The sequence below is a fragment of the Entelurus aequoreus genome, linkage group LG07, assembly GCF_033978785.1.
Source record: "Entelurus aequoreus isolate RoL-2023_Sb linkage group LG07, RoL_Eaeq_v1.1, whole genome shotgun sequence".
NCBI lineage: Eukaryota > Metazoa > Chordata > Actinopteri > Syngnathiformes > Syngnathidae > Entelurus > Entelurus aequoreus.
In genome coordinates this window covers 39,924,489-39,944,847 of record NC_084737.1, presented here as the reverse complement: position 1 = coordinate 39,944,847, position 20,359 = coordinate 39,924,489, and the positions used below count along the sequence as shown (strand labels likewise).

Below are 20,359 nucleotides of genomic sequence, written 5' to 3'. Positions count from 1 at the left end.
GGGTCGCGGAGCCCGCCGTGCCACGCGCGCCAAGGGGCGGGCCGAAACCAGCGGGGGGTTTCGGGCACCCAACTCGCCTCCCTCCCATGGAGGGAGGAGGGGGGTTTAATGTGAACATTACTGTGCAATCACATATTTAGAGTTTTTACTCAATTCAAGTTTAAAAGTTAAAGTTTAATATTTGTTTTCACTGCATGTTACTTCTCCTTAAACAAAGTGTTGTTTTTGATTTATAGATTTTTGCACTTTATTTTATTGTATTTCAATTTAATTATATTTTAAAAATATTTCAGTTGAGTGGATGATAGAAAATTGCTATTATTGTTTTTTTCTTTGAAGTAAATTTAGCCCACTTTTGCTAAAATAGAAAATATAGGCTACTGATGGTGCCTTGAATACCGGTTTCTTTCATTTAATGTTCATGTTATGGGGATTTTTATATAAAGGAAATTTGTCTTTTGTGTCTGTTGAAAATTAAAGATTACTGACAGAGCCATAAGAAAATATTGCTTTATTTATCTGATCATATTGGAATATATTTGTTAGGTTTTCAGTAGGTTCAATTAGGTTCACTAGACTATATGCGTCATTTAAAAATTTTTCAATGAACATTCGAACAGTCCGGCCCTCGGCTTGTAGCTAAATTTTTTATTTGGCCCTCCGTCCATTTGACTTTGACACCCCTGCTCTAACCACTAGGCCACTTCTGCTCACTGATTTCCGTTCCCGCAGCAGCGCACATCTGACTTCTGGCAACAAATGTGTGTTCCTACTTCCGCAAACAAAAGCTTGTGTGTGTTCTAATCATGGCAGACTTAATAACAGACAACGAAGACAACTATTTTTGGACAATTGAGGATTCACAACCTTATCTTTTTGAATCTGAATGGACGGAGGAGTAACTACTGCTTCTAGAAGCGAGCATGAAGAAGAGGGTGAAACGTTTGAGCAGACTGAAGTCGACAGAGTGAGGTCGGTGTGACACAAAGCTGCAAATGTGGAATTTGGAGACAAGCTATTTCGACAAAAATGGAGTGCTTACCCAAATAAACCAGAAAAAACGTCCACGGCCAGCTAGACCAAACAGACAACTGTCCATCGAGTGAGTCACACTTTATATTGATCATGATAAACACAGCACGTCATGTTTGTATCATGACAGATCGCCTAAGCTGTCTGGCTAGCTGTGTACAAACAAAACATGAAATGTGGGCTAATACTTTACAGATACTGTAATATGATTGTTCATGGTTTTCAGTTAGTACACATTGGTGTCCTATCACAGTGTTGTGCATATTGCAAACTCAAACACGTTTTGTGCTGACTTAAAAGCTAGCTTCGCTCTTGCCGTAGTTAACTTTTACGGCTAATACCGAAACACGCAGATGTGTTAGTACGCTAGAAAAAGAGTTCCTCAGTGTTCGCTCTTACAATAACAATGGCGCTACCGTTTGGTTGTTATACAGGTTGTGGAACGCAAATTAAGTATTGGTGACGGTTTTTGTATGCATGTTTAAAGTGAGTGAGAGGTAGAATTGATTGCTCCCACTAGCTGCATTGCTAGCTACCTAGAACGAGCCGATGTATACATGTAAGACTCCAAAATCCTTTTGTCTTCTTGTCTCTCATAATGATTGTAAATAATACGCAAAAAAAAAAAAAAAAGTGCAGTTCTCCTTTAACATAATTTTCGCCCTTATTAAACACTTTTGTAAACACACACAGTGAGGAGATAAGAGGGGAGGCGTGAAGAGTGGAAAGGTATATCCAAAAACAACTTCCCAACATTTTCAATCGTTTTTGGTCTCTGTTATGTCAACACCTTTACTCTTTTGGCAACAGTCGCACCTTCCAGTTCTTCTTTTTTTGCCAGGAAGGTACTTTTTGTTGATCCTCTTCATTCTAGTGAGATCAACAGCTCAAACGGCAACTTTTGGGATGATTTCCTTCTGGAATTCGATAGTAGTTCTCACTCTATTTTTCAAATAATTGGCACCCAAAACTTTCTTTGGTCCCATGGCTGATTTTTATTTAGCAGTCTCACTGCATAAAAAAAATGCACAAACCGTTAGTCAACAATTAGCTTCCTTACTTTTGGCACAGTGGATTGATACGAAAAAGATGGGACTACTTTCCCAAATCAAACTGTATCTTACAAGACTGCAGTGTTTTGCAAGATTTGGTGTTGGGCGTGTGATTCAAGATGGCTTAAAAAACAGGCGTTGATGTCAACACACAAATGTAAAATTCAACACACAATATTAAAATCCAACCAAAAAACACAACTTTAACCAAGGCAACTTTTGGCAAAATGTTTAGTTTTTGACTGAAAACAATTCTAACTAAGGTATTCGTTAACCAAGGTATCACTGTAGTTGTTAGTGTTATATGATTATATCTAATCCATCCATCTATTTTCTACCGCTTGTGCCTTTCGGGGTCGCGGGGAGTGCTGGAGCCTATCTCAGCTGCATTTGGGCGGAAGGCGGGGTGCACCCTGGACAAGTCGCCACCTCATCGCAGGGCCAACACAGATAGACAGACAACATTCACACTCACATTCACACACTAGGGCCAATTTAGTGTTGCCAATCAACCTATCCCCAGGTGCATGTCTTTGGAGGTGGGAGGAAGCCGGAGTACCCGGAGGGAACCCATGCAGTCACAGGGAGAACATGCAAACTCCACACAGAAAGACTCTGATGATCGAACCCAGGAGTTTCGTTTTGTGAGGCACATGCACTAACCCTTTTGCCACCGGGGATGGCGTGGCGAAGTTGGGAGAGTGGCTGTGCCAGCAATCTGAGGGTTACTGGTTCAATCCCCACCTTCTACCATCCTAGTCACGTCCGTTGTGTCCTTGAGCAAGACACTTCACCCTTGCTCCTGATGGGTCCTGGTTAGCGCCGTGCATGGCAGCTCCCGCCATCAGTGTGTGAATGTGTGTGTGTGAATGGGTGAATGTAGAAATAGTGTCAAAGCGCTTTGAGTTCCTTAAAAAAGGTAGAAAAGCGCTATACAATACAACCCATTTACCATTTACCGTGCTGCCTTATATCTAATATATACATAATTTATAATAAATTAATTTACATTTTCAGAACATTTCGAGAGCCAATGAAAAAAACTTGCTGCGAGCCGCACTTTGGATAGCCCTGATCTAGGGGCAAAATGTATGCCCAAGCGAGAAAAGAAAACTTTTTTTTTTTAATTGTTCACAACAAAAATCTTGAATTGTTATATCGCTCAGACCTAATATGTACACTCTCACTATGCACTTCTTCAAAGTAATAGATGCCAATTATCAGATTGGGGTGCATCACATAAGCAAAGCTGTGTGAGCAACAGTGCTAATGTCACATTATAACAGGAACATCATTCTAGGTTAGTTAATATGCTGAAATAGTCTGTAGGTTGGAGTTCAAATCCCAGCCGAGTCATACCAAAGACTATAAAAATGGGACCCATAACCTCCCTGCTTGGCACTCAGCAACAAAGGGTTGGAGTTGGGGGTTAAATCACCAAAATGATTCCCGGGCGCGGCACCGCTGCTGCCCACTGCTCCCCAAGGGAATGGGACAAATGCAGAGGACAAATTTCACCACATCTAGTGTGTGTGTGACAATCATTGGTACATTAATCTTTAATTAATCTTATATGACTGACTGATATACACTCCAGGCTTTATTTAAAGATGGGTAGCAAAGTTGTGTGTGTGTGTGCACGTGTGTGTGTTTGTGTGTGTGGAAAGGGGAAGAGGCTGAGGGCGGGGCTTACTGGCTGGTCTGCTTGTTTCAATGTCGCCAAAATAATGTTTACAGAGACATTTTACACTATACATTTCTAGTTTGGTTCACTGTAGAGTCTTCAGCTTGTTTAATATTTTGAATATAAGTGTAACAACATGATTTTAAATAATCAACCTATAAAAAGAGAAACTAGTCTGCTCTCTCTTGTAGTACTCTAACTCACCACACTGGGCGAAGTGGGGGTGATAGTGAGCTAGAAAATGTATGATGCTACCATGTTTTATCAGTGAGGAAGCCAGTTTTTTATTTTCAGTTGCAATAACATTGTTTTAATGCTGTGCTGAATGAATGAAGGTTGATGCCAATAAGGTAGATTATATATCCAAGATCAAATTACAAGGTTCAGTTTCACTTAATTTCAAACATTATTCTCTGAACTGGACTTTCAGACTAAACGGGGGTGATCATACATAATATGTTTTCATGGCGCATAGATTGTGCTGCTTCAGATACAAATAGAAACACAGTAATGTTAAAAAATAAAGTTAACACAAATAAATGGGACCTGGAAGCATTTGATAATTAATTTTTTATGAACGTGAATTATGCCATTCTTTTTCTTGTTTTCATTTTACTGGGCATGTCAGGAATTGTTGGTGACGAACCCCAAGATACAGAGATGGCAGGCTTGATGCAGGAAAACGTGATTTTAATTTCCAAAGAAAATGTAGGAAAACAGGAATCAGGAACCAGGAAACAGGCAAACTGCAAACAGGAAACAGGATACAAAATAGGAGGAACCAGCAAACTGCAAACGGCTAGCAGCGTACAGGATACAGCAAAGAAGAACCAGGGAACAGCTCACAGCATACAGGAACCAGGGAACAGCTCACAATACTCCAGCACTGACTGGAGGCATACTTGCCAAGCCTCCCAAATTTTCCGGGAGACTCACGAATTTCAGTGCCTCTCCCCAAAATCTCCCGGGACAACCATTCTCCTGAATTTCTCCCGATTTCCAGCCGGACAACAAGGCACGCCCCCTCCAGGTCCATGCGCACCTGAGTTAGGACAGCCTGTCGTCACGTCCGCTTTTTGTCCATATAAACAGCGTGCCGGCCCAGTCACGTTATAACATCTATGGCTTTTGGAGAGTGCACAACTGCACACACATCAAGAAGGAGACGAAGCAGAAGAACGAAGAAGAGACAGTCATGGCTACGACGAGTAAGAAGAAGAAGTACGCTTGCAAGTCATCAGAGAGGGTGTTGAGCATGGTTAGAAAGATAGTGACAGAGAATAGAACGAGGATGGACAATTCAACCCTAAACTCACTCCTTTCCTGCAAATTAAATTTCATAGATGCTGCCCATACCTATGCTCCTTCAAAGGCTGTGCAATTGGCTGCAAAGCATTGCACTTTCAAATTTTATATATATATATATACAAGAAATACTTGAATTTCAGTGAATTCTAGCTATAAATATACTCCTCCCCTTAACCCCGGCCCCGCCCCCCCGACCCCGCCCACCTCAAACCTCCAGAATTCGGAGGTCTCAAGGTTGGCAAGTATGACTGGAGGGCGAGGCAGGTATAAATAGTAGTCGACTGATTAACATCAGGTGTGGCCAGGCTGCCAATCAGCCGCAGGTGAAGAGAAACAACGCTCAGGGAGACAAGCAGGAAACTGAACCAAAATAAGAGCGCTGACAGGAAATAAAACACAAACACAAAGGAAAAAGTAAAACATAACCAAACTGTCAGTGACAAGCCTGCCGGGTTCAACCTGTATGGTTAGAGCATCAGTGCCTCACCTGGTGTGAAGGTCACCGCACGTCACTGTATGCCAGGTTCATCTGGCTGGGTCCACGAAGGAAAAGGTTTTTCCTCATTACAGCATTAAAAACTGACATTTCAAGACTGACCGTGTGAGCGCCTCTTGTCTTGAAAGTAGATTAAACAAATGACAGATTTGTTTTCACATTGCCTGCATCTTTTAACCATCCCATCCTTCCTGCATCCTCACGACTTGTCAAGTTTTGTCCCTCAAGGTACCCTACGCTGTCAGCTTTATTCCATCACTACGCCTCCTCCACCATTGCTGCTTCACCCGCCTATTACCCCTATCAAGTAGAGGACTTTAATCTGGATACTGCTAAAGCTTTTTGATTAACTGAGAAGTTTATTGACATTTTAAAGAATTTAATCCATGTAATGCTTTAAAAAGGCAAATGGATGGCACAAAAAGCCAAAAAGCTTGTTTCCATTGTGGTCCATTAAATATTCATCACATTTGATACATTCAATAATAAAAGATATATAACCTGTAACATGTATATAAAAAATACTTTTAAAAAAAATTGATAAATTATGTACATATACACGCTACTGCCTCTGTTTCGGTATATTCTCTGGCCAATTTGACCATTATCGAGGCGCACGCGGCATTGCTGAGCTCAGATTATTCCGGCTAAATGGAGAAAAAAAAGAAAAGAGGAAAGGACTCAGACGGGAAGAAAAAAACATTGAGGCTACTGCTATTGGGGGGAGTTGAAGCACTTATATCTCTGCCCTCATGGCCATTTCCCTTCTATGCAGCATTTCTCTGCATGGATGAATGTAAAATAGTGTTTCTCTGAGCATTGGCAACCGCCTCAGCCATTTTTTTTTTCCAGATGCAGATTACTCATGTTAAAAGAAAATCACTTTATGAGCTCATCAGCCACACAGTGTTGAATGAGTCGTCACAGCTGTGAATGAGGCCTTGGTGAGTCATTCACTATAGAATGAGCCCTTGCACAGGCCTACGTGCATACACACATACGCACACACACGCACACACACATGCACACACGCACACACACACACACACACACACACACACGCACACACACACACACACACACACACACACACTGAAATGCAAAGATTTTTGCTCCTAATGTTTCATGCTGAAGTTTCAGTGTTGTCCTCACTTTGCTGCTTTGGGGCATCTCTCATTGTGAGTCATAGATAGAGGCCAGTGTGAACAAGGGAGTGTTATGTAAGTCACATGCTAAAATAGGCAAAAATTAGTTTTTGACAAAAGGGAAGAGCAGCTGGTATCTGTTTGGCTACATGACTACATGAGGATTGTATAATAGTTGTGGCTCGCAGTGTTTCTCTGAGCATCACTACACTCATAAAGTGCCTTCGAACATTATGAGCTCGACTTGAATAATGTGTTCCACTACTCAGAACAAATTACTATTTGATCATTATGAAGGAGACGACACCAAGACAAGAATCGGTTCAATAGGTTTATTGAACCTCTTGATGAGTGTGTGGGAGATGTATGCTACTGTATGTGTTTGGTGCAAAACGATGTGTAGGATTAACAATGTTAATGTTACCAGGGTTTGTTGTATGTGCGTGTTGGATTAATCTTTCGTCAGACCAGAGGGGCAAGGCAAGAAGGCAGTCCGTGGGCAAGCAAGCGGCCGTGGGCTGGAGAGAAGCAACGAGGTCCGTGTCCAAGCAGGGGTCAAGGATCAAGGGAGGCAGTACAAAATCCAAAGAGTTGAGGCACACAGCTCGATCACGAGGAACAGGAAAAGCACTGCGGGGAACACAAAGGACATAAGACACGGGAACAGGGAAGTCCCAGGTAGAAAGAGCAAGTACGCGGGAGGGAAGCCAGAGACGGTATGCTTACTACAAAGAGTGAACTACGTTCCGGCGCTGGATCTTCGGGTCCGCCGGTCTTTATGCTGCTTGCCTTCATTAGTTCCAGGTGCGCTGATTGCTGATTGCTTGCAGCTTTGCCAGCGTGTGGCCGCAATGCCTGGCGCGCTGCCAGCAGAGGTGCCAGCCGAGCATGCAGTAGAAGGAATGAGGGGTTGTGCATGCACCGTGAAAAAAACAACTGAAAAATAAGCTTTGAGAACAGGTGATATGTACAGTATTGTTATGAGCTGGTAACCATTAATAGTAATAGGAGTGTAATAATGATTGACACTGCTTGACCAATCAGTGCTCTCTGTACGGATTGATATGTACCGTAGCTCAGCCACAAATATTATAGATGGGTCTCTTCTAATAGGGGATCCAATGTTGCCATGGTAATGACTTGAAGTCGCGTTATTCTTATTGCAAGCAATGAGCTTAGGTGAAAAAATAACAGTGGCATATACGAGTATTTTTCATTACAATGACAAACTAACTTGAGGTTTGTACTGTATGTCTCTGTGTGGACTTGTGTAATGTATTGAAACTATGAAACTTTACGCCTGACAGCTCCCTGTATGACTGATGGTGACATGCCCAAAAACACCCCTACAGGAGTTTCAATGGCTTGACCCGAACCTGCCCACTGTATCTACTCTACAAAACAAACTTTGGAGATTATATATATATATATATATATATATATATATATATATATATATATATATATATATATATATATATATATATATATATATATATATATACACAGTATATGTATACGTGTATACGTGCAGTATGTATGTATATATATATATATATATATATATATATATATATAATATATGTATATACATATATATACATATATATATTTTAAAAGAGTGTGAATAAATTTGTTTCCATATTTTTGCACAATAAAATATACTGATTGTTTTTTTCTGTGTCAACAGAAGCCAACTATGAGGATGGTGTAACAGCAAGAGGAGCTGCTCACTACTCAGGCCATGGCTTTCATGCTTCTTCTTTTTTTAAGATTCCTCACCTTTTCCCTCCATTCCTGTGATGCCCAGGTCATCATTGGCACATCCTCTTCATTTGCTCCCCCTGATCTTCCCAAAGACTCTCAACCTTCCAAGACAGATGGATATCTGTCCTCTACGCCTCACATTGGGCGCAGTGCTGAGCCAGCTAAGGTTACAATGTGGGATCAGCTGACAACAACAAATGCAGTGCAGCGAGGACAAATAATACACCCAACTGCCTCTTCTATGTCAACCCTTTCTTCTCAGACACGAAGCCATGGGACAAACATTAGTCAAGCGAGCATCGCCAAGCCCAGGATAGACCTAACTAACCACAGTGGGGCTTTGGCAAAAGAAAAATCTGCCACAAAAAGCTTGTCGGCACCTGTGCTCACTTCACCCTCCAGTAAACCAGTGATCGCCATCAATCCACCTGCAGATACAAGTGATTTGCAGGGGCTAGGATCAGGAAGTACAACATTGATGCTTGAAAAAGAGGAATTACTTCCTCCTGTGCCAACAACTGCTGATTTAATGGAGCACTATCAAGCACACACACAGGCTAAAAGATCTGAAGTACACAATTCATCAACTGTGGAGCCCCATATGTTGGCACTGACACCACAAACTGGATCAAGAGCCTCACAGGCCACAGCTTCTGTTTTTGTGATAACAGGTGAGAATTAAAAAGTTCAAGAAAGTTTAAACCTGCCCTTGCAAATGACATATAGCATGTGTATGTTCTTCCCAAATTTCAGGTGATCCTGCTGCAAAAACTCCTCTTTCAAAACATGACTTGGGAGTTGCAGTGACTCTACACACACTTTCCACCACTACAGTTGGATCCACTGGGAAACAGCCAGAGATTCCTGGACAACCAGTTACCAATCAAAACAGGAACATTTCACATTCAGTGACAGCGATAGCAGCTACAACTACCATAGCTAGTATGCTTACAACTACTGATAGGAAACGACAAACCAAAGCAACAAATAAACCCAATCAAACACACCTGGTAAAAAAGGGAACTAGGACGACCGTGCAGCCAACAGCAACAGGTATGTGAAGAATGTGCAATAGCTTGTCTAACTAGTTAGACCAGTTTCATAATCAGTGGTAAACAAACAATTTACCTTGATATCAGCTGAAGGATGGGAAGAAGCAGTGAGCAGTGAGATGGTATTGTGTGTGAGGTACACACACAGATGGAAAAAGTATAAGCAGATGCAGAAAGGTTGGAAAATAAAGTGAAATGGATGATAATGGAATCACAAGCAGGCATGCATATAAGAGGAAAGTGGGTTCAGAAAACAGGGACTATGGAAGTGTGGTCAAAGAAATAGGTACAGAAACGTAGTGAGCCGGTTTGGTAATGAAAAGCAGATGTAAAGAAAAATGATTCCAGGGAGGAGTTAAATAAACCCACCTAGAAAGGGGAAAGTGTGACATACAGGCGGAATGGAAAGGAACAACATAGTAATGACCTGGATGACTCTCATCCTTAAAATGTTAGTGAAATGTTCCACAACATTACATTAGGACTGTACTTTGAGATCTGTAAGCATTTTGGATAAGTTCATTACAACATGTGCACATTCAAACAGAGGTAAGTTGAACCTACACAGCTGTGCATTATGGAATGTGTCTGGATCACACTCCTGTGAGGAATGGGGTGAATGAAGACATTTAAAATGTTTTAAAGTTTGACAAGATCAAAAAACTGTTGCTATGAGCTGTTCAAGTAACAAGAAGCACCAGGATAAAAGATGACTCTTGAGGCTCTGTGTCACTTTAATTTTTTTTTTTTTTTCAAGTCAACCGAGTGGCTCATCTAGAAAATTAGTGTTTGACCATGCTGTGCAACCATCCATCATACTTAAAATCCATAGAGGAATACATCTGTTGTCAGCATGAGACATCATAAATCTGCTGTCTGGTAAATAGTAGTCATGGAAATGCATTTATTTTCAACATCTTTAAATACTATGGTGTGTTTCCAAGAAAGCTTAAGAGTAGGAGTTTGACAAGATGAGATCTTGTAAAAACACAACGTTATTTCTTGTTTAAGAGAAAAGCTATCTTGCCCGCACAGTTGCAGACGCCCCACCCTCTTTTCAAGGCTCACACAGCTGAGGTTTTATAAGCAGCTGTCACTGACTTGGAGCTTAAAAGATCAAACCATCCATCCATCCATTTTCTACCGCTTGTCCCTTTTGGGGTGGTGGGGGGTGCTGGAGCCTATCTCAGCTGCATTCGGGCGGAAGGCGGAGTACACCCTGGACAAGTCGCCACCTCATCGCAGGGCCAACATAGATAGACAGACAACATTCACACACTAGGACCAATTTAGTGTTGCCAATCAACCTATCCCCAGGTGCATGTCTTTCGAGGTGGGAGGAAGCCGGAGTACCCGGAGGGAACCCAGGCAGTCACGGGAGAACATGCAAACTCCACACAGAAAGATCCCGAGCCCGTGATCGAACCCATTGTGAGGCAAATGCACTAAACCCTGTTCCACCGTATCACTCGTTTATTCAAGCGGGTTAGACTTGTGGCTGCTTTTTCAGCAGGCTTCAACAACGACTGCTGTGTTAATGTACAAGCAGAAGCAGCTACAACTGCCATTACACAAGTTAATCATGGACGTTAGAACGCCATGGTACAGCACTTTGGATATGCTGGCCCGTTACCTCAAACAGCAAGCTGTTATAGCAGCATCTCCCACCAGCCTAACCCAGATATAAGACAGAACACCCAAATCATTGATAGACTTGACAGCTGCGATATGAAAGTTACATCCTTTTAAGACAGTTGCCACAGTGGTGGTGTGATGAAAAAAATCTGACAATGTCTCTCATTGTGCCACTGAAGAGAACGATTGAACAGTTCAGCAGTTAAAAGCTCATGCCTCAGTCATACATGTAAAGTTACATAACATTTCAAAATGAACTTGCATTGTTTTGTGACTCAGTTAAATAAACAGGTCTGCATCGTCATATATTTTGTAATTTTAGTTTTTTTCAAAGGTATGTCGAAATACACTCCTCAACTTCCCTGGGAAAGTCTATTCCTTAATGCTGGAGAGATAGGTAGAACTGTTGTTCAAACCTCAGCTATAAGGAGATAAACACATTTGTTGTCCTTGTCGTGGAACACTGGACCAGCTCTAAACCCTTGCAAGGGTACTGCAGGGTGCATGGGAGTTTGCCTAACTGGTGTACATGTGCTCAATGGACTTGGAAAAAGCATATGACCATGTCCATTACAGTGCCCTATGTGGGGTTTTCAGGGAGTATTGGATTCATACTCCTACGTTCTATCTGTTCTTTGTACAACCAGAGCAGGAGCCTGGTTCGCATTGCCATCAGTAAATCCAGCCTGTTCACTGTAAATGTACATATACAGAATATCAAGGTGCATCCAAAGTCTTTGCTATTTGCCGATGATGTGGTCCTGATTGCCACATTAAGCTGTGACCTCCAGCGTACATTGGGGCGGTTAATAGCTGAGTGTGAAGCTTCTGGGATGAGACTCAGCACCTCCGAATCTCAGGCCATAGTTCTCAGCTAGAAAACAGTGGATTACACCCTTCAGGTTAGGAGTAAGGTCTTGCCACAGGTGGAGAAGTTGTAGTATCTTGAGATCTTGTTCACAAGTGAGGTAAGGCAGGGGGTGCAAGATTGACAGGCAAATCGGGGAAGCGGTCACTGTACTGGACCATCGTGGTGAAGCGAGAGCTGGGCCAGAAGGCAAATCTCTCGGTTAACTCGTTGATCTACGTTCTTACCATCACCAATGATTACAAGCTTTGGGTAGTGACCAAAAGAGCAAGATTGCGGGTACAAGCAACAAAGATAAATGACCTCTTAAAGGTAGCTGGACTCACTTCAAGAGAATGGGTGAGGATCTCAGTAATCCGGGAGGAGTTTTAAGGTATGGCCTCTGCTCTTTCGCATCAGGAAGAGCCAGTTGAGGAAGCTCAGGCATCTTGTCCAAATGCCTCCTCGATTCCTCACTGGTCAGGTGTTTTAAGAGACACAATCCTCTGTGCTCAAATTTAGTGGATCAGCTTTACGTCAAATTTGCACTTGTTTTAATGCACACAGACCTTTACTTGATAAGGGCCTCAGTTTACAGCTTGGAACACATTATAGATGTACTGTAATGCAGTCCTACACCTTGACGGTACTACCCCCATCCTTGACTGTAAAAAAGACACCATTATCTTGATACTCACTTGTGTTGCTAGCTATTTGAACTTGGGTTTCCCAACCTTTACTGAGCCATTGCACATACTGTATTTTATTTTATCATGGGACACTATAAAGCGTTCCATGATTTATTCTGTTGTACGAATGGCAACAGATGGATACACAGGTTTATTTTGAACCTTCTGCCATCCACAGAATGGTTCTGCCTGTCTCTATGTGTCTGCAATAGATGGATGAAAGTACATTACCTTAAGCGTCGTTTTCAGTGAATACTACATCTATACTGCTATACAAGCTGTACACTGACTGCTCTAAAGTACAGTACAGGGTTTTCCCCTGGATTACCAACATACTTGTGGCGATAGAGACGTGGCTAGGTGGCGTGGTGGGGCCGTGGTCTATATGACGCCATCATGCCAATATTTCTAAAAAAAATCTAAAAAATGTTATACATAAATTTTAAAATAAATGTGTTATTATTAATTATTAACAAACATATATTTTGTTGTATTATATTGTTTTGCTTAATTTTAAATTGTTGCTGCTTTGTTAATAATTTTTAAAGTTTCTAGAGACGACCTCAGTCCTTTTAGTGACTTTCTATATTAAAAAAGACTAGCAACAAATCTAGCATCTTGTTGTAGTGCTATTGGAGACTGTACTCATGTTCAGAGACTCTTTACTTCTGTCACTCCAAACAGCGAGAGATGCAGGGAGCCTGACTTCACTCTTGCTTTGCACTGCAGCAAGCCTGACGTCACACTTCCTTCACGCTACTGTCCTAGCTGCACTTTTTTGCCCTTAAAAGAGCGCAACTATCTTCTTATAATCTGCACATTGCACATTTTGTAGATCGCTGTCTGCAGGTATATTTAGGATACATTAAAGTACTGCCACATTGCAGGTGGCAGACATGCTGCCTCCGCTCCATAAAATCAGGTGTGTGTTCCTTACATCGTCACAATATTCTGTTTCGGCAGTGCTGTTTCAGTGATCATTCTATTTTCGGTGGCCGAATTTTCAGTGCATCACTAGTCAATAGTGCGAAATAATAGGCTCTATATATCCATTCATACAATATATTAGCTAAATTTGTTTTCACGTTAATTACCATAATTTTTAACATGTGAAGGCTTTTATTTTGCCGTGGCGGGCCGCCACCATTAATTACATGGAGGGGAAACCCAGCAGTATATCCCTCGACAAAAGCGACCAGAATCATCATGACAGATTAAGCAGTGATAATCAATACTACTGTATATACAGTACAGCAATCCTGTAAAAGGTTCCAGTGTTCTTACATAGTGCAGGTGCAATGAAATACTGTGTGGTCTCTACAAATAGAATTAACATTATACTTACTCCCTCCCCAAAGATTATATGCGCAACATTTGATGAATTTTTGAGCATCATTATGATTATATCATCTAGCCTGTACCATAGAAAGACATTTTCTTTACCATCCATACAATGGCTCACATTTGTTTTATGAACTGGTATTGTCTGGCTTTGTTTAGGATGTACTGTTCTTCTGTTTACATCATAATGCTTACTGTACGACAATGATTTAGTCAGATTAGAGGTTTCATTAGTATGGTTAATTTTCTTCCTCTGTAGAAATCCTATTTATATCGGTAGTGATGAGATGCAGAACTGATTAGCAACACAAGAGTGACTTGATTGGGCCAGATGGTTCTAGGTCATTATTATAATGGTGAACTGCACCCCTCTAGTGGTGTGAACACCACATATACTGTACATGATTATTGTGATGCAATGCTTTTGATTCAAGATTGCCTTTGTATGTATAATGAATTCCAATGTAATAATGTTATGAATTAACATATTTACTTTTTTTATTAATTGCATTATATTAGAATAATAAAATCAAGACTCTTTTCTTCTCATCCCCAGTGAACTCGTCGGTCCTGACAACAACAGTGGCACCAGTTACGCAAACAATCTTGGCCCCAACTTACCGCATTGATATGAAGAACCGCTCCATTTTGCTGGGTCATCCTCAGCAAGTGCCTCACTCCACGTTTAACCCGTCCACTTCTGCCAGCAACGAACTCTCCCCAAATGGCAGCCTTATCTACTGGGGTGACCTGAGCAGGACTCTGGCTTTTGCTTGGGCCCTTCATGTCTATGGATCAGCAAGCCTTTTCCTGCTTTTGTTTGGCGGATCTGCACTTGGACTCATCTTGTCACCTGGCTCAAATTGTCCTCATCGGGGGGCTCTTGCTCTCGCCAATGCATTTTTGTTTCTCGTTGGAGGATTGAGAGCATCCCTCTTTCTTATTGATCCCTACGGGACACAGAAAATCCTTCCTCGCTCTGCAGTTGCGGCCATTTACAATTTGCCACTACACTTGCTAGTGTGGACACAAGCTACCCTGGCCCTACTGGCCTTGAAGGTGGCTGGAGTAAGAGCTTTACCTGCAACATTAGAGCGTCCCCCCCTGGTGGCTGTGTTGGCTGTGCTGCAGTGCACTCTGCTGCTGGCAGCAGATCTGCTTTCCCCAGCGCTGTCCCCTGTGGTGCCTGTTACCCTGCAAGTTCTGTCCCTGTGCTGGGGTCTGGGTCTGTGTTTCGGATTCCTCTTTTATGTGTTTCCTCGTATACGATGTCCTCCCATACCTCACCCTGGAATAACTGAAGAGGCCAATAGAAAGGCTTGGTCAGGAAGCAGGAGCAAAGGGGTGATTCTGGGAAAAGTACTGGCAGTTTGTGCAGTTTTAGGGGCTCTGTGCTGTGGGCTACATGTTCATGCCACCCTCTGGCTCTATGGACTGCTAGGAGACTGGATGAGTTTCAACTGGGGTTGGTGGCTGGTTCATTTCTGGGCCAGACTGTTGGAGCTGGCCTGGGGATTATCCCTCCTACTCTTGGCTTCATGGGTCTTTTGGAGGCCTCAATGTTGCCAGCCAAGAGAAGAAGGTGGAGCAGGAGATAAAAGAACAACAGGAGAGATGCCGTCACCTGGCCATTCTGGAGGCTCTTCTCATAGACACACATGCTGGTTCAAGATAGTCCAAAGTCTCACGGGTAAGCCTTGCAGAAAGTCTGATAGTAACGGTATTGGAGGAGCAAGTACAGCAGAGGTTCCTAACAACTGGGCTGGCCACGAACGTCCTGGAACTGACATCACAAAGAGTCTAATCAGGAACCAGAATCATGAGCAAACAATTGCCCAGCCACAGTGCATCAAAGACAGCAACCGGGCACGCAACCACAGGGGCCACTCTGCAGAACGTGCCATATCTGATGGTTCCGCAGGCTCCTTGCTGAGACTGCAGGCAATGGACGTGCCTCGACATCGCTCAGGAAGTGGAAGTCTGGATCAAGATAGGGACACATCCCTTTCAATGTGTGAGTTTGATCTACGGCCCCCTTCTCCCATTAACCTCACCCGCAGTATCGATGAGGCTCTGCACAGAGAACACCTGCTTGAAGGTGGTAGCCTGTTTCATCCTTTAAACCTAACTTTACAATCCCCCTCCCCTGGATCAGGGGACAGTCCGGGGCCTTGGCTGCGCAGGAACAGTGACCCTCAATTTTCTGAAAGCAGTGAGGCTCCTACAGAGTCCTCGATGCCTTTGGGCGGCAGCATTCTCAGCAGTGTGCCCAGCAGGCAGGTGACTGCGCCACCTACACCCTCCTACCAGGGTCACAGGTGGGCCGGGAACGAGGTGGGGAATGTGCCCTCATCAGTGTCCTGCCCCGTGTCACTTCATCCCTCAAGAACATCAACAGGACATCTGGGGGAGGATGGAGTGGATGACACACGGCCCTTCATTACACCAGACTCTGACCGGAGGCGGGGAAGGTCTGCGAAGCCCGTGGGTTCACACAGTTACCTTGAGGTCAGCCGACACGACGACTCTGCTAGTGTGAGCAGTGAAATTATTGACTTATGAACAGATTCTGTTCCTACCAAAAACTGAAGCTATGAAGCAGATATCAAACGACAATGGCACTTCAGCTTACAATCTCAATAGGTTCCACGACTGAGTTTGTAACTCAAAGCAATTGTATCTCAAATCAGTTGCGCCTTTTGAAATTAATTTAATCCCTTTAATCCTGCTTGGCCCTCCCGAAACATGTAACAGACAAATGTAACATGCCTTTTAAAAATAAAAATTATAAATAGGAAATATTGTTGGAGAAACAATACAATAGCGTGTACCTACTAACAACTATATTAGTAACAGTATTGTTCAACATTTACATTTGGGAGCAGACTTGTTTGGGTCTCTTGGTGTCTCTTAAGAGCTGCTTCTCTGTTGGGTAACAATATGAATTGTTATTGCTGGTTATGTTGCACACGGACGCTCTCACCGTGTGACGGACCAGAGGTCAGTGTTGACAGCAAGTTGTGTCTGTGTACCAATAAAGGTAATTTTCAATAGTCCAATTTGTTGATTCAGGTCTAAACTGAACAAACTAAAACATGTCAAACACAGCATCGGGATCTTATCCATATTTTCGTGAATAACCTTTCGCAGCTTATGGCCGCAGAGGCTAGCTGCGGTTGTTGTGACGTAGGCTGACACTGACTCCCCGGGTCGGCTAACCGGTAGGACATTTTTTAGTGGTTAGTTTCTCTGATTCGGCCTTCCGCTTCTTCTCCTTTACACAGACTTTCCCAATTCCGGTGGTTGGAGGGCAGAATCTGTGGACAAATGCTACTTCAACCACGGCAGTGGAGAGGCTCGTATCTCAAATTATGCTGGCAACCTAAAGTATAACAAAAAGCTCAGAGACACCTTTCATCTCAAAATACTTGTAAATTGAGGTACTACTGTAATTCTAAATTAACTTCAGTATGAACAAAGAAATGTATCACTTGGTGATGGACTAAAAAAATCCTCTTATTTGCCTTGTTTACGAGGTTTGAAAATATACAGTGTACTCTACTCGAATACGAGTAAATAGATTTACATCAAGAAATTGCTGCTTATAGGAACAATCCTTGACATCAGAATTATCACATTTGAAGGCAAAATTGTGCTCCTCTAGGTCCCATCATTATTGTTTCTTCATGTACATATCAATAAGTGCTTTTGTTTACTTTTGTTCATTGTCCTGGGAATTTCATTTCGATTGAGCTTTTGTGTAATGTAAATATATGTGCCATACATGGTTTTGGTTTGTTCTTTGGTATTGTAATGGTTATATAAGCTCATCTTTACAGTGTCTAAGGACATGGTGGCTCGACAACAATTTCCAAGCTAATATGCTGTCCTCTCTGCTTTGGGACTGATAACATATTGAGGAAGTAAACAATAGCCAGCGATGCAGACGCCATAACTTACATAACATGTTCTTGCCTGTAGGTGATTATCCGCCTTAGTGGATGTCATGTAAAACTATTTTCTTCCATATATTATATCACAATGATACAATGCCCATGACTGCATTTATCAGGAGTTAATTAGTAGTACTGATTATACATGCGGCCCTAGTGGAATTATAGAATCCATGACTGCTTTGGTAAAAACAAATATATTTATGTGTGTGTGTGTGTGTGTATTTACAGCCAAAGACTGATTCGCCATGGACTCACTAATGCAACACTTAACTTTACATTGAAGCACTAGAATGAAGTATTTTACTAAAAAGAAAAGTATCTTTCAAAAATATGTAGGAATTATGTAAATACTGGTATTTTTATGTTAAATAAAGGTATATTCGAAACTGTCTTATTTGTCAATGTGAAAGACAATCGAAAGTGTTCCTTTTGTTGGCAGAGTGCCGTGTCGTGGTTTTGTTAGTTTATTCAGGCAAGGACAAGTGAGGAATAAAATATTGATGCAGGTATTGCGATTACATCAAATTACAAACGTTATCCTTAAACTGACAGCATATAGCATTAGCTTGTATGTGTTAATTGGAATATTGTTTTTTCAGTAATTATTTCAAGTAGTGATTTTTTTTCCTTTCACTGGTTAGAAACCATATTGAATATGTCTCATGTATCATAAAACCCAAACCAATGACCTACAGTTCTTTTGATGACCTTTGGAGTGATGCTTGGATTGTTATTTGTGGTATTTTCAGCTTAATGGCCTTGTGTTGTGGTCTACATTCCAATCAAACTGTAATACTTTGTTGTCTTGCTTTTTGCTGTTACTCATATTTCGTCCTGACTAGAGTGGGACCTCCAAGTGTGTTAGTGGTGCCCCTTCAGCAAAGAATATGTGCCATAGAAACGCACTCCATGTGTCCAGCCTAGTGTGTAGTCACTGTGCGGAAATTCAGTATTTGGCTCATTGAGCATTTGTTTCCTTCATTTTACTGCAATGTATGTCTGGATTCAAATAAACATGAAATGATCGCAGTTTGTGTTAACTATGTCGTATGTTACTTAGTGATTTCAGGTTACTCTTGATCAGTACTTCTCAGAGTTTGGAGTTTGTTCTTTTTACATATACATGTAAATATGCAAGATTATAGCCAACGGCTAAATTCCATCTTTAGTCCCTTCAGCATGTTGATGTTTGGATAAATAAGACAATATCGACAAGTACAAAACCCAAAACCAGTGTAGTTGGCATGTTGTTTAAATCATAAATAAAAACAGAATACAATGATTTGCAAATCATTTTCAACTTATATTCAATTGAATAAATTGCAAAGACAAAATATTTAATGTTTAAACTAAGAAACTTCTTTCTTTTTTTTTTTGCAAATAATCATTAACTTAGAATTTAATGGCAGCTGCACATTGCAAAAAAGTTAGCACAGGGGCATTTTTACCACTGTGTTACATGTCCTTTCCTTTTAACAACACTCAGTAAACGTTTGGGAACTGAGGAGACCAATTTTTGAAGTTTTTCAGGTGGAATTCTTTCCCATTCTTGCTTGATGTAAGGCTGAAGTTGTCTCCGTTGTGGTATTTTAGGCTTCATAATGCGCCACACATTTTCAATGGGGGACAGGTCTGGAATACAGGCAGGCCAGTCTGGTACCCCCACTCTTTTACTATGAAGCCACGCTGTTGTAACACGTGGCTTGGCATTGTCTTGCTGAAATAAGCAGGGGCGTCCATGGTAACGTTGCTTGGATGGCAACATATGTTGCTCTAAAACCTGTATGTACCTTTCAGCATTAATGGCGCCTTCACAGATGTGTAAATTACCCATGTCTTGGGCACTAATACACCCCCATACCATCACAGATGCTGGCTTTTGAACTTTGCGCCTATAAAAATCCGGATGGTTCTTTTCCTCTTTGGTTCCAAGGACACAACGTCCACAGTTTCCAAAAACAATTTGAAATGTGGATTTGTCAGACCACAGAACTCTTTTCCACTTTGCATCAGTTCATCTTAGATGAGCTCGGGCCCAGTAAAGCCGGCGGCGTTTGTGGGTGTTGTTGATAAATGGCTTTCGCTTTGCATAGTAGAGTTTTAACTTGATGTAGCGACAAACTGTAATTACTGACAGTGGTTTTCTGAAGTGTTCCTGAGCCCATGTGGTGATATCCTTTACACACTGATGTCGCTTTTTGATGAAGTACCGCCTGAGGGATCAAAGGTCACGGGCCTTGCCTCTTACGTGCAGCGATTTCTCCAGATTTTCTGAACCTTTTGATGATATTACGGACCGTGGATGGTGAAATTCCTAAATTCCTGGCAATAGCTCGTTGAGAAATATTGTTCTTA

General features: G+C 41.9%; 1 protein-coding gene across 1 annotated transcript in view; it reads left to right on the top strand.

The window, feature by feature from the left end:
- The window catches only part of LOC133653848 (proline-rich transmembrane protein 3-like), a 38,718-nt gene extending 19,692 nt beyond the window's left edge, over positions 1–19,026 (top strand). Inside the window, exons 2-4 of the mRNA XM_062053599.1 lie at positions 8,408–9,155; positions 9,238–9,537; positions 14,605–19,026. Coding sequence (XP_061909583.1) covers positions 8,462–9,155; positions 9,238–9,537; positions 14,605–16,610 — 3,000 coding nt within the window. The 5' untranslated portion in view covers positions 8,408–8,461 and the 3' untranslated portion in view covers positions 16,611–19,026. The remainder of the gene's footprint in view (positions 1–8,407; positions 9,156–9,237; positions 9,538–14,604) is intronic.
- Positions 19,027–20,359: the final 1,333 nt, after the last annotated feature.